Below are 15152 nucleotides of genomic sequence, written 5' to 3'. Positions count from 1 at the left end.
GAAACAGAGGTGATATGTGGAGAACCAGGTGAGGGAAATGGTGAGATAGAGAACATTATAGGACATTCACAATAAAATATGGAGAAATTAGAAATGACTTTTTAGAAGAGCTGTTGTTGTTGTAGTTAGGCGCCATCGAGTTGATTTCCACTCCTAGTGACCCCATGGGACAAAGTAGAACTTCCTCATATGGTTTTCAAGGCTGTAATCTTCACAGGAACAGATCACTGGGTCTTTCTTCTGTGGAGCTACTGGATGGGTTCGAACAGCCAGCCTTTAGGTTAGCAGCCACTTTAAAGACTTCATTGGTGGTTATGTATAGTTTACCAAACACGTTAGAGCTAAGGTCGTATTTATATTTCTTATTTCGATGACTAGGTTGATCTTTGTCAGTTAATCCTTAACCCTTGCATCAGCAGGGCTCCTTAGCATGGATATGAGGGAAAACAGCAAGAAATATTGCTATTTAAGTCAATTGATTAAAATGCTTTCTAAAACATGTGATTTGCCAATCAATTTAAGTATTTACTTTCATTGATCGATGTCTCTTCCATTTTTACTTTAAGGCAATTAGGGTGTACATGGTATGATTAATTTGTTCATGTAGAAATGAATGCACACACCATGTGTTGTTGTTTTTAGGTACAGTCAAGTTGGTTCTGACTCATAGCAACCCTATGTACAACAGAACCAAACACTGCCCAAACCTGCACCATCCTCATAATCGTTGTTATGCTTGAGCCCATTGTTGCAGCCACTGAGTCAGTCCATCTTGTTGAGGGTCAACCTCATTTTTTCTGACCCTGCACTTTACCAGGTATGATGTCCTTCTCCAGGGACCGATCCCTCCTGATAACATGTCCAAAGTATGTGAGATGTAGTCTCACCAGCCTTGCTTTTAAGGAGCATTCTGGCTGTGCTTCCTCCAAGACAGATTTGTTCGTTCCTTTGGCAGTTCATGGTATATTCAATATTCTTTGCCAGAACCATAATTCAAAGGCATCAATTATCTTCAGTCTTCCTTATTCATTGTCCAGCTTTGGCATGTATATGAGGCAACTGAAAACACTATGGCTTGGGTCAGGTACACCTTAGTCTTCAAAGTGATATCTTTGCTTTTTAACACTTTAAAGAGGTCTTTTGCAGCAGATTTGCCCAATGCAATGCATCATTTTATTTCTTGACTACTGCTTCTGTGGACATTGATTGTGGATCCAAGTAAAATGAAAACTTTTACAACTTCAATCTTTTCTCTGTTTATGATGATGTTGCTTCTTGGTTCAGTTGTGAGCATTTTTGTTTTCTTTATGCTGAGGTGTAATCCATACTGAAGGTTGTGTATCCTAGACGGTGACTCACAGGCTTTTAAGACACTAGATAGCTACAGCCACTTTTGAATGATCTTCAGTAAAATTTTACTTGCATGTGATATTAATGATATTGTCTGATAATTTCCACATTCAGTTGGATCACCTTTCTTTGAAATAGGAATTAACATGAATCTCTTCCAGTCAGTTGGCCAGATAGCTGTCTTCCAAATTTCTTGGCATAGACATGTGAGCACTTCCAGGGCTGTATCTGTTTGTTGAAACATCTTAATTGATATTCCATCAATTCCTGGAGCCTTGTTTTTTGCCAATGTCTTCAGTGCAACTTGGGCCTCTTCCTTCAGTACCATGGGTTCCTGATCATATGCTACCTCCTGAAATGTTTGAACGTTGACCAATTCATTTTGGTTTAGTGACTCTGTGTATTCCTTCCACTTACCATGTAGTAATTGAGGAGATTAAGTATCTTTGCCCTAGGAAAACTGGCCTGTGGTCCACAGATTGTTTGAATAACATCTAAAAGCAAATTCCTCACACAGAGAAACTAAGGAGGAAAAAACGATTATTTAGATCTTTCTTATCTCTTAGCCTGACTACATCAGTTCTTAGCAATTTCTAAAACAAAACTTTGTTTTTCTTATTTCCCTGCTAAAAAACTATTTATGGTTTCTATTACTCACAAAAGAGACACCAAAGTTCTCCATAATCTGGCTTCAAATTATTTTTTCTTTCTTAGTTTTTATTACTTGCATTTATAGATAAATTGAACAGCATTTTATTCTCTGATTAGTTTTTGGTTTCCCATATTCTCTTCTTTGTGGTAATATCTATATTTGAAATTCCCTTTATATCCATCTACACCTGCAAAAATCCCATCTACTTTCAAGATTCTGTTCAAATGTAATTTTCCTACCTATAATGCTTTACCTTACTCCTGTAATTAAAAGCACTTTTTCCACCTCTGGATTTTCATCTAATCACCTTTTTATCATTCTTTTGATATTTATCGCAAGCTGCTCCATATTATACTTACGTTGGACTTATTTTTCCTTCCCTTCCAGATTCTAGGTTTGTTGAAGGCAGAGAACAAGTATTATACACCTTGGTATTAATTAAGGTAACAAAAATACATTAGATTTATTGCTTCTCATTAAATAGTTATTGAATAAATGACTTTTTTTATTATATGGGTTTAACTACACATGCATTCTACTTTATTTTCTTCCTTTTAGGTTGCTGGAATTGGGTGAGGGTGCGATAAGTATTAAAGTTTTACTATTCAATTTTCTCAAAGCCTAAACACTGTGCAAGGAGTGCAAACTTAGGCACAAATCACTCAGTTAGAACACATTCTATAAGGGAGGCTCCTTACATGGTTTTGTCAATCTGAATATCAGGATCTGGAGCACAAAAGTCAAGTAAGTCACACTTAGACATCCACTAAAAATTGCATTTGTCAACAGTACATGTAGAATTATCTACAGCTTTTCTGTTACAGAATTGACAGATTGAAATCCATCTACATCTGCTGAATTAGAATCTCCAGGGACAGGGTTCAGGAATATATAATTTGAAAAGAAGGTCCAATTAATTTTGATACATACTCCAAGTTGAAAATCAATAGGGGAGGGCAGTTAATTGGGAATTTAAAAGACAGTGAAAGGATTACCTGAATAAATGCAACAAATACATCAAAATGAGAAATATAAATGTGATCGTAGCTCTAATGTGTTCGGTAAACTATATATATTATGCAATGAACTCTTTAAAGTGGAAATTTGATATTGAATTCAAGCTCCTTTTCATGAAATAAGTGGCTATGATAATGATGTTTGTTTTTTCTAGGCTGCTTTTTTTTTAATTTATTTATTGTGTTTTAAGTGAAAGTTTACAATTAGTCTCTCATACATAAACTGATACACACCTTGCTACGTACTCCTAGCTGCTCTCCCCCTGATGTGACAGCACATTCCTTCGCTCCACCCTGTATTCCCTGTGTCCATTCAACCAGCTCCTGTCCCCCTCTGCCTTCTCATCTCATACCAGGTAGGAGCTGCCCACATAGTCTTCTGTGTCTACTTGAGCCAAGAAACTCACCCCTCACCTGTATCATTTTCTGTCTTATAGCCCAGCCCAACCCCTGTCTGAAGAGTTGGCTTTGGGAATGGTTCCAGTCTTGGGCTAACAGAGGGTCGTACAGGGCTGCTAAGTCCTGCAGGGTTGCTATGAGTTAGAATTGACTCAGTGGCACACAACAAGCACAGCTATGCTCTCTTTTCCTCTCACTGATCTGAATGTAAGTGTTTTGATTAGTTAACGCTTTGTTCTAATGCTCCTGTTTCTGGCTGCACTCTAGTAATGGGGACGGCTACTGTTATTTTATTTTATTTTTTTAATAAACTTTTATTGAGCTTCAAGTGAACATTTACAAAACAAGTCAAACTGTCACATATAAGTTTATATACACCTTATTCCGTACTCCCACTTGCTCTCCCCCTAATGAGTCAACCCTTCCAGTCTCTCGTGACAATTTTGCCAGCTTCCAACTCTCTCTATCCTCCCATCCCCCCTCCAGACAGGAGATGCCAACACAGTCTCAAGTGTCCACCTGATACAAATAGCTCACTCTTCATCAGCATCTCTCTCCTACCCACTGTCCAGTCCCTTTCATGTCTGATGAGTTGTCTTCGGGAATGGTTCCTGTCCTGGGCCAACAGAAGGTTTGGGGACCATGACCGCAGGGATTCCTCTAGTCTCAGTCTGACCATTAAGTATGGTCTTTTTGTGAGAATTTGGAGTCTGCATCCCACTGATCTCCTGTTCCCTCAGGAGTTCTCTGTTGTGCTCCCTGTCAGGGCAGTCATTGGTTGTGGCCGGGCACCAACTAGTTCTTCTGGTCTCAGGATGATGTAGGTCTCCGGTTCATGTGGCCCTTTCTGTCACTTGGGCTCTTAATTATCGTGTGGCCTTGGTGTTCTTCATTCTCCTTTGATCCAGGTGGGTTGAGACCAATTGATGCATCTTAGATGGCCGCTTGTTAGCATTTAAGACCCCAGATGCCATTTTTCAAAGTGGGATGCAGAATGTTTTCATAATAGAATTATTTTGCCAATTGACTTAGAAGTCCCCTTAAACCATGGTCCCAAAACCCCCTCCCTTGCTCCGCTGACCTTCGAAGCATTCAGTTTATCCCGGAAACTTCTTTGCTTTTGGTCCAGTCCAGTTGAGCTGACCTTCCATGTATTGAGTACTGTTCTTCCCTTCACCTAAAGCAGTTCTTATCTACTAACTAATCAGTAAATAGCCCTCCCCCACCCTCCCTCCCTCCCCCCGTCGTAACCACAAAAGTATGTGTTCTTCTCAGTTTATACTATTTCTCAAGATCTTATAATAGTGGTCTTAAACAATATTTGCCCTTTTGCCTCTAATTTCGCTCAGCATAATGCCTCCCAGGTTCCTCCATGTTATGAAATGTTTCACAGATTCTTCACTGTTCTTTATCAATGTATAGTATTCCATTGTGTGAATATACCACAATTTATTTATCCATTCATCCATTGACAGACACCTTGGTTGCTTCCAGCTTTTTGCTATTGTAAACAGAGCTGCAATAAACATGAGTGTGCATATATCTGTTCGTGTGAAGGCCCTTATTTTTCTAGGGTATATTCCGAGGAGTGGGATTTCTGGGTTGTATGGTAGTTCTATTTCTAACTTTTTAAGAAAACTCCAGATAGATTTCCAAAGTGGTTGTACCATTTTACATTCCCACCAGCAGTGTATAAGAGTTCCAATCTCTCCGCAGCCTCTCCAACATTTATTATTTTGTTTTTTTGGATTAATGCCAGCCTTGTTGGAGTGAGATGGAATCTCATCGTAGTTTTAATTTGCATTTCTCTAATGGCTAATGATCGAGAGCATTTATCATATATCTGTTAGCTGCCTGAATATCTTCTTTAGTGAAGTGTGTGTTCATATCCTTTGCCCACTTCTTGATTGGGTTGTTTGTCTTTTTGTGGTTCAGTTTTGACAGAATCATATAGATTTTAGAGACCAGGTGCTGGTCTGAGATGTCATAGCTGAAAATTCTTTCCCAGTCTGTAGGTGGTCTTTGTACTCTTTTGGTGAAGTCTTTAGATGAGCACAGGTGTTTGATTTTTAGGAGCTCCCAGTTATCTGGTTTCTCTTCTTCATTTTTGGTAATGTTTTGTATTCTGTTTCTGCCTTGTATTAGGGCTCCTAACGTTGTCCTTATTTTTTCTTCCATGATCTTTCTCGTTTTAGTCTTTATGTTTAGGTCTTTGATCCACTTGGAGTTAGTTTTTGTGTATGGTGTGAGGTATGGGACCTGTTTCATTTTTTTGCAAATGGATATCCAGTTATGCCAGCACCATTTGTTAAAAAGACTATCTTTTCCCCAATTAACTGACACTGGGCCTTTGTCAAATATCAGCTGCTCATATGTGGATGGATTTATATCTGGGTTCTCAATTCTGTTCCACTGGTCTATGTGTCTGTTGTTGTACCAGTACCAGGCTGTTTTGACTACTGTGGCTGTATAATAGCTTCTGAAATCAGGTAGAGTGAGGCCTGCCACTTTCGTCTTCCTTTTCAGTAATGCTTTACTTATCAGAGGCTTCTTTCCCTTCCATATGAAGTTGGTGATTTGTTTCTCCATCACATTAAAAAATGACATTGGAATTTGGATCAGAAATGCATTGTATGTATAGATGGCTTTTGGTAGAATAGACATTTTTATAATGTTAAGTCCTCCCATCCATGAGCAAGGTATGTTTTTCCACTTAAGTAGGTCCTTTTTAGTTTCTTGTAGTAGTACTATGTAGTTTTCTTTGTATAGGTCTTTTACATCTTTGGTAAGATTTATTCCTAAGTGTTTTATCTTCTTGGTGGCTACTGTGAATGGTATTGATTTGGTGATTTCCTCTTTGGTGTTCTTTTTGTTGATGTAGAGGAATCCAAGTGATTTTTGTATGTTTATCTTATAACCTGAGACTCTGCCAAACTCTTCTATTAGTTTCAGTAGTTGTCTGGAGGATTCCTTAGGGTTTACTGTGTATAAGATCATGTCATCTGCAAATAGAGATAATTTTACTTCCTCCTTGCCAATCCGGATGCCCTTTGTTTCTTTGTCTAGCCTAATTGCTCTGGCTAGGGCCTCTAGCACAATGTTGAATAAGAGCGGTGATAAAGGGCATCCTTGTCTGGTTCCCGTTCTCAAGGGAAATGCTTTCAGTCTCTCTCCATTTAGAGTGATGTTGGCTGTTGGCTTTGTATAGATGCCCTTTATTATGTTGAGGAATTTTCCTTCAATTCCTATTTTGGTGAGAGTTTTTATCATAAATGGGTGTTGGACTTTGTGAAATGCCTTTTCTGCATCAATTGATAAGATCATGTGGTTTTTGTCTTTTGTTTTATTTATATGGTGGATTACATTAATGGTTTTTCTAATATTAAACCAGCCTCGCATACCTGGTAGAAATCCCACTTGGTCATGGTAGATTAATTTTTTGATATGTTGAATTCTATTGGCTAGAATTTTGTTGAGGATTTTTGCATCTATGTTCATGAGGGATATATGTCTGTAATTTTCTTTTTTTGTGACGTCTTTACCTTGCTTTGGTGTCAGGGAGATGGTGGCTTCATAGAATGAGTTGGGTAGTATTCCGTCATTCTCTATGCTTTGAAATACCTTTAGTAGTAGTGGTGTAAAGTATTCACTGAAAGTTTGGTAGAACTCTGCAGTGAAGCCGTCCGGGCCAGGGCTTTTTTTTGTTGGGAGTTTTTTGATTACCATTTCAATCTCTTTTTTTTTGTGGGTCTATTTAGTTGTTCTACTTCTGATTGTGTTAGTTTAGGTAGGTAGTGTTTTTCTAGGAATTCATCCATTTCTTCTAAAAAATTTCTTCTAGGTTTGCAAATTTGTTACAGTGCAATTTTTCAGAATAATCTGATATGATTCTTTTGATTTCAATTGGGTCTGTTGTGATGTGGCCCTTCTCGTTTCTTATTCGGGTTATTTGTTTCCTTTCCTGTATTTCTTTATTCAGTCTGGCCAATGGTTTATCAATTTTGTTAATTTTTTCAAGGAACCAACTTTTGTCTTTGTTAATTCTTTCAATTGTTTTTCTGTTCTCTAATTCATTTAGTTCAGCTCTAATTTTTATTATTTGTTTTCTTCTGGTGCCTGATGGATTCTTTTGTTGCTCACTTTCTATTTGTTCAAGTTGTCGGGACAGTTCTCTGATTTTGGCTCTTTCTTCTTTTTGTATGTGTGCATTTATCGATATAAATTGGCCTCTGAGCACTGCTTTTGCTGTGTCCCAGAGGTTTTGATAGGAAGTATTTTCATTCTCATTGCATTCTATGAATTTCCTTATTCCCTCCTTAATGTCTTCTATAACCCAGTCTGTTTTCAGGAGAGTATTGTTCAGTTTCCAAGTATTTGATTTCTTTTCCTTAATTTTTCTGTTATTGATTTCCACTTTTATGGCCTTGTGGTCTGAGAAGATGCTTTGTAATATTTCAATGTTTTGGGTTCTGCAAAGATTTGTTTTATGACCTAACATGTGGTCTTTTCTAGAAAATGTTCCATGTGCACTAGAAAAAAAAGTATACTTTGCAGCAGTTGGGTGGAGAGTTCTGTATAAGTCAATGAGGTCAAGTTGGTTGATTGTTGTAATTAGGTCTTCCGTGTCTCTATTGAGCTTCTTACTGGATGTCCTGTCCTTCTCCGAAAGTGGTGTGTTGAAGTCTCCTACTATAATTGTGGAGGTGTCTGTCTCACTTTTCAGTTCTGTTAAAGTTTGTTTTATGTATCTTGCAGCCCTGCCATTGGGTGCATAAATATTTAATATGGTTATATCTTCCTGGTCAATTGTCCCTTTTATCATTATGTAGTGTCCTTCTTTATCCTTTGTGGTGGATTTAAGTTTAAAGTCTATTTTGTCAGAAATTAATATTGCTACTCCTCTTCTTTTTTGCTTATTGTTTGCTTGATATATTTTTTTCCATCCTTTGAGTTTTAGTTTGTTTGTGTCTCTAAGTCTAAGGTGTGTCTCTTCTAGGCAGCATATAGACAGATTGTGTTTCTTTATCCAGTCTGAGACTCTCTGTCTCTTTATTGGTGCATTTAGTCCATTTATATTCAGCATAATTATACATAAGTATGTGTTTAGTGTTGTCATTTTGATGCCTTTTTATGTGTGTTGTTGACAATTTCATTTTTCCACTTACTTTTTTATGCTGAGACATTTTTCTTTGTAAATTGTGTGTTCCTCATTTTCATAGTATTTGACTTTATGTTTGCTGAGTTGTTACGTTTTTCTTGGTTTTTATTTTCAGTTATGGAGTTGTTATACCTCTTTGTGGTTACCTTAATATTTACCCCTATTTTTCTTAGTAAAAACCTAATTTGTATTGTCCTATATCGCCTTGTATCCCTCTCCATATGGCAGTTCTATGTCCCCTGTGTTTAGTCCCTCTTTTTGATTATTGTGATCTTTTACATATTGACTTCAATGATTCCCTGTTTTGAGCATTTTTTTTTTTTGTAATTAATCTTAATTTGTTTTTGTGATTTCCCTATTTGACTTGATATCAGGATGTTCTGTTCTGTGACCTTGTGTTGTGCTGGTATCTGATATTATTGGTTTTCTGACCAATTTCCTTTAGTATTTCTTGTAGCTTTGGTTTGTTTTTTGAAAATTCTCTAAGCTTCTGTTTATCTGTAAATATCTGAATTTCGCCTTCATATTTCAGAGAGAGTTTTGCTGGATATAAGATCCTTGGTTGGCAGTTTTTCTCCTTCAGTGCTGTGTATATGTCATCCCATTGCCTTCTTGACTGCATGGTTTCTGCTGAGTAGTCTGAACTTATTCTTATTGATTCTCCTTTGTAGGAGACCTTTCTTTTATCCCTGGCTGCTTTTAAAATTTTCTCTTTATCTTTGGTTTTGGCAAGTTTGATGATAATATGTCTTGGTGTTTTTCTTTTTGGATCAATCTTAAATGGGGTTTGATGAGCATCTTGGATAGATATCCTTTTGTCTTTCATGATGTCAGGGAAGTTTTCTGTCAGCAGATCTTCAACTATTCTCTCTGGGTTTTCTGTCCTCCCTCCCTGTTCTGGGACTCCAATCACACGCAAGTTATCCTTCTTGATAGAGTCCCACATGATTCTTAGGGTTTCTTCATTTTTTTAATTCTTTTATCTGATTTTTTTTCAGCTATGTTGGTGTTAATTCCCTGGTCCTCCAGATTTCCCACTCTGCATTCTAATTGCTCGAGTGTGCTCACTGAGTTCCTATTGCATTGTCTAATTCGGTAATTTTATCGTGAATCTTTTGGATTTCTGAATGCTGTCTCTCTATGGATTCTTGCAACTTATTAATTTTTCTACTATGTTCTTGAATAATCTTTTTGAATTCTTCAAGTGTTTTATCAGTGTGTTCCTTAGCTTTTTCTGCAGATTGCTTTATTTCATTTCTGAGGTCATCCCTGATGTCTTGAAGCATTCTGTAAATTAGTTTTTTTATATTCTGTATCTGATAATTCCAGGATTGTATCTTCATTTGGGAAAGATTTTGATTCTTTTGTTTGGGGGGTTGTAGAAGCAATCATGGTCTGCTTCTTTATGTGGTTTGATATCGACTGCTGTCTCTGAGCCATCACTAAGATATTGTAGTGATTTATTCTACATTTGCTCACTGAGTCTTATCTTGTTTTGTTTTCTTTCAATATACGTGGATGGGCTACTAGATTGTGCTGTCTTGATTGTTGTAGCCCTTGAATCACTTATGACCTATTACCAGCTGGTTTGGGCTGTTACCAGGTATATATGCCTGAGTCCATTCACTATTCTTGAGTAGAATCTGATTTTGGGTCATCAAGTGTGTGATGCACCCTATCACCTATCCTCCCTGAGAAGTAGTGGTGATAGTTGTGTGCACCAGATTCTATTAGCAGCTGGGGTTCACACTCCAGGGGGGGCAGGATGCTGGCAGGCTTTCCCCAAGTGTCAGTGAGGTAGGTGTGTCTCTATTCCTAAAGCACCTTGGTGGGTGGGCTCTGCAGCTGTATCTTAGGCCCCCAATGCAAGTACCTCTACACATTGGTAGGTGTCACACTCCTTAGACCCCTAAGGCAGGAGGCTAGGTGGTCTGGGGGGCGCTTCAGTCCTCAGTTCCCTGTTGTGGGTCAGTGAGGGCTCTGTTGAATAAGCAGAGATATCAGACCTGGGAAACTTGTCTTTCCAGTAAATCCGCTAAGAAAAAATGCAGTCAGATTCCTATCAGAAATGCCTTTGCATTATAATAGCCACCTTGTTCCCTGTAGGGTTGAAAGCTGGAGACTGTGGATCACAAATGCTTGAATGGAGCTGGTTCCGTGTTTTTAGTCCAATTAGGGAAGGATTTTTGGTCCCTGGGTTTTTTGTGGTTGCTTCTCTCATGCCGGAAGAATCGGTTAGGAAAAGACCAAAAAAAAAAAAGGGAAAAGGAAAACCCTGGAGCAGTTCTCCCTCTGGCTCAGGAAATTCCAATGTTAATGAAGCCACCTGGGAAGGGGAGGGGAGGGTTCATAAAAACAGGAGAGAGTAGCACCCCGGAATATAGACCAAGTTACTTATCTTGCTTGGGATGACTATTTTATCTGAGATTCCCGAGGGGCGTGTCACCTATGTGTGCTGGCTGGGTAGAGATTGCCCCCGAGGGTCAGGCCCGCAGAAGCCGCAGTCAGTTCCTCTGCTGCCAGTCCAAAGCCCAGTGTGTAGGTTCCCCAGCTGGGATGCTGCACTCCCGGCTCCAAAAACCGTTGCTGCCTCCCGGGACTTCTCCCGCCAGCCGTGTCGCTGCACTGCCCGCGCGGACCGGCTGGGCCCCCTCCTGGGGTCAGTTCAGGGGGGTAGAGCTGTGCCCCGTGTTTGCAGTATGGCAGGATGCCGTGCTCAGCTCCCCTGTGCCCAGTCCAAAGCCGGGCGCCAAGGTTCCCCGGCTGGGACGCTGCACTCCCGGTTCCAAAACCAGTCACTGCCTCCCAGGGACTTCTTCTCCCCCCGACTTCTCCTCCCGCCAGCCGTGTCGCTGCACCACCCGCGCGAACCGGCTGGGCCCCCCCCCCCGGTCAGTTCAGGGGGCTGGGGCTGTGGCCCATGTAAGCACCATCACAGGATGTGGTGCTCAGCTTCCCTGCGCCCAGTCCTGAGCACGGCGCCAAGGTTACCTGACTTGGACGCTGGCTCCAGGTTCCGAAAACAGTCTCTGCTTCCCTGTAGTTGTTCGTTCTCTGTCTCTGTCACTCACGTCCTCTTTAAATCTGTGTTTGTTGGTCAGGGTTCGTAGATTGTCATGTATGTGATCGATTTACTTGTTTTTCCAAGTCTTTGTTGCAAGAGGGATCTGAGGTAGCGTCTACCTAGTCAGCCATCTTGGCCCCCGTTCCCTACTGTTATTTTATTTTGGATGGAAGTCATTTTCAAATTAGACCCTGTTCTGAGAATAATCGTCCTTTGGAAAGCATGAAATATGTTGATGAAAGTATTTTAGTATTCACACTTTGACAGGCTATCTGATAAGAAAATTGATTTATTTCATCCTCACAACAACACCATGAAAAAATTTCTATTATTGTTGCTCCATTATACATGCGATAATGGAGACACATATGAAGTCATACAGTTAGTGGATCCAAGGTTTGAATTCCAGGGAATGTTTTTGAGGCTCCATGTCTGGTCTCCAGACCTATCTCAGAGGTAAGCTCTTGTCATGGATTGAATTATGCCCCCCCCAAAAAAAACGTGTGTATCAATTGTGCTGGGCCATGATTCCTGGTATTGTGTGATTTTCCTATATGTCGTAAATCCTGCCTCTATAATGTTAATGAGGAAGAATGGGCGGCAGTTGTGTTAGTGAGGCAGGACTCAAGCCACAGGATTGGATTATGTCTTGAGGCAATCTCTTGAGATATAAAAGATAGAAGCAAGCAGAGAGACAGGGGGACTTCATAGCACCAAGGAAGCAGCACTGTGAGCAGAGTTTATCCTCTGGACCCGGGATCCCTGTGTCTGAGAAGCTCCCGTGGGAAAATTGAGGACAAAGACCTTCCTCCAGAGCTGATGGCGAAAACATTTCCCTGGAGCCGATGCCCCAAATTTGGAGTTTTAGCCTACTTTACTGTGAGGAAATAAATTTCTCTTTGTTAAAGCCATCCAGGTGTGTTATTTCTGTTACAGCAGCACTAGATGACTAAAACAGCTGTAGAGGTCGTGAGCAGTTTGTTGGAAGCTCAGAATCAGCTGGGCACCATCCCTCCCACATCAAAACATGTCTTTGTGTCTTTCTTCTTTCTTCTCAGGGACTTTCCTGAAACCAAGGGTATTGGCTTAGCCCACCAATCAATGCATCTTGGCAATATGGGGGAGTTAACATCTTCAGGGGCAACCAGGGACTGGTTGATTAATGCCTCCACCTGATGCCATTCAGATGGACAATTCTCAGAGTTTCCAGTGGAATTAAGTCCCAATTGATTATAGTAGGTTCTCTTCAATCCTTATTTCAGCATCCTGGGACCTTTTCCCAATAAACTACTTGTACACAAGTCTTTGCCTCAGGTTCTTCTTTTGGGACAACCTAAACTATGACATCCTCCTTCAAGTGTGTTAAAAACTAATGATTACCATCTATTGCAAAAGGAGGAAACCCTGGTGGCATAGTGGTTAAGTGCTACAGCTACTACCCAAAAGGTCACCAGTTTGAATTCACCAGGCACTTCTTGGAAACTCTATTGGGCAGTTCTACTCTGTCTTGTATGTTCACTATGAGTCAGAATCAACTCGATGGCAGTGAGTTTTTATTGGAAAAGGATTTATTTTCTGATAGTTAAAATCACGTGCTTTCACAATGAGAGAGCAGTGCTTGAAATTATTCATTTAATGCCCTAACTAGAAGCAGTGAATCATTTTAAGAGTCAGAATAGGGAAATGGGAGAAGAACAATTGAGAAAGAGGATGTGTGAAATAAGAACCATTTAGAGGTTCAACCATAGGTGTGTTCCTTGATAGACTGGCTTTAGGAAAATGTACATATGTAAATTGAGGATCCAGAAATTGAAACTCTTCATGCTTCTGTACTTCTTGGAAAGTTCTCATGTAGCCTCAGGGGTATACAAAACCCAGTTTAAAGACCACTTTTATAGTATAATGTGAACGAAACACGTGATATTTTGAGTTGAAATGGAGGAACAATATCTACTCTGTCTCAACTGAAGATTGAGGTCTGTTGTAAAGGACTTTGCCAAAGGTAATGAGGAGGTGACTTTCATAGGGAGATCTGTGGTTTCTTTTGATTATGACAAAGCACAGGAGAACATAGAATTAATCAAAATTCATATTCGATTAACATTTATTGTTTTATACATGTCAGGGATTGTTTTAGGAAATTTTTGTACCCGTTTATCTCATTAAAACCTCATACTAAGAGTTCTGTAGTGTATAAATTCCCATTTCCATTTTACAGTTGAAGTTGTGACATGCCAAATGCACACAGCTGATAAATGGAAAAAATTAAGTCCAGATCCAGATCTTCTGACTTAAAGTCCCATCTGTTTTTGAAGACATCACCATAGATTGATAAAGAATCTAGCTAGAAGTTGAATAGAAATACAAGGCCTTCTCCCTCCCTACTACGTTCTGTTGACTGAAGATTTCCCTAACACTTAAACCCCACCCACAACCCCAGGCATTCAGTGAGTATTTACTGAATGAATGACTTTGCCAACGAGAGAGAGTAGAAGGGTGGTTACTGCACCCATATCACACTAAACTAGATTATTCCATACTCCTCCTGGCCCTGCTGCCAAAGAATTTTAAAGACATTGTAAACATCTCCAGAAATTTCCATAGAGCATTTTTCATCTCGTTATTCCTAAGACTGTAAATCAGGGGGTTGAAGAGTGGAGTTACCATTGCATAAAACAAGGTCATGATCTTAGGCATCAAGGTGGAGTGGCTAGATCCAGGGCTCACATGCATCACCATGATGGTACCATAGAATAACAGTACCACAGCCAGGTGGGACCCACAGGTTGAAAAGGCCTTATGCTGACTGGATGCTGAGGGTAAACGAAACACAGCAAGTAGAACGAGAGCATAGGAAATGAGGATGAAAAGGAAGCTAAGGAGGATAATGAGGGAGCTTAGGGTGTAGCTGGCAAGCCTGGACATGGGGGCAGGAGCACATGAAAGTGTCAGCAATGGGTCTGAGTCACATACAAAGTGGTCAATTATATTAGAGCCACAGAAAGGCATCTGGGAAATGAGAATAACGGGCACCAGATACCAGAGAAAGCCACATACCCAACAGGAAATCACAAGGTTGAAACAATGTGGTCCAGTCATAATTGTGGCATAATGGAGAGGATGACAGATGGCGAGATATCGATCAAAAGCCATTGCAGAAAGAAAGAAGCACTCAGTGGAGCCCATGGAAAAGAAAAAATACAACTGGAGGAAACAACCAGTAAAAGATATGGCCTTGGTCTCAGAGAGGAAGTTGATCAAAGTGTTTGGGACTGTGGAGTTGACATACCAGATCTCCAGGAATGCAAAATTGCCTAGCAGGATGTACATGGGGGTGTGGAGATGCTGATCCCAACACACAGCGCAGATAATGGCTCCGTTTCCCATGAGAGTCAGGAGGTAGATGATGGAGAAGACTGTGAATAAGACAATCTGAATCTCCCGGCTGCAGGGAAAGCCCAGAAGGATAAAATCACTCACTGGCTCGGTGTAGGATCCTGACTCAGAGATGTT

The 15152-nt window shown here is 40.0% G+C and overlaps 1 protein-coding gene across 1 annotated transcript; it reads right to left on the bottom strand.

The window, feature by feature from the left end:
* Nucleotides 1-14168: 14168 nt before the first annotated feature.
* On the bottom strand, nucleotides 14169-15152 carry LOC126084469 (olfactory receptor 11G2-like; the record flags this gene model as incomplete). Its single annotated transcript, XM_049899069.1, has 1 exon — nucleotides 14169-15152. A coding segment is annotated over one exon (984 nt), but the record flags the coding sequence as incomplete, so codon positions are not given.

Source organism: Elephas maximus, chromosome 10 (genome assembly GCF_024166365.1).
Source record: "Elephas maximus indicus isolate mEleMax1 chromosome 10, mEleMax1 primary haplotype, whole genome shotgun sequence".
In the NCBI taxonomy this organism is placed as follows: domain Eukaryota; kingdom Metazoa; phylum Chordata; class Mammalia; order Proboscidea; family Elephantidae; genus Elephas; species Elephas maximus.
The sequence above is the reverse complement of the archived record's forward strand: the minus strand, read 5'-3'. Positions and strand labels throughout refer to the sequence as shown.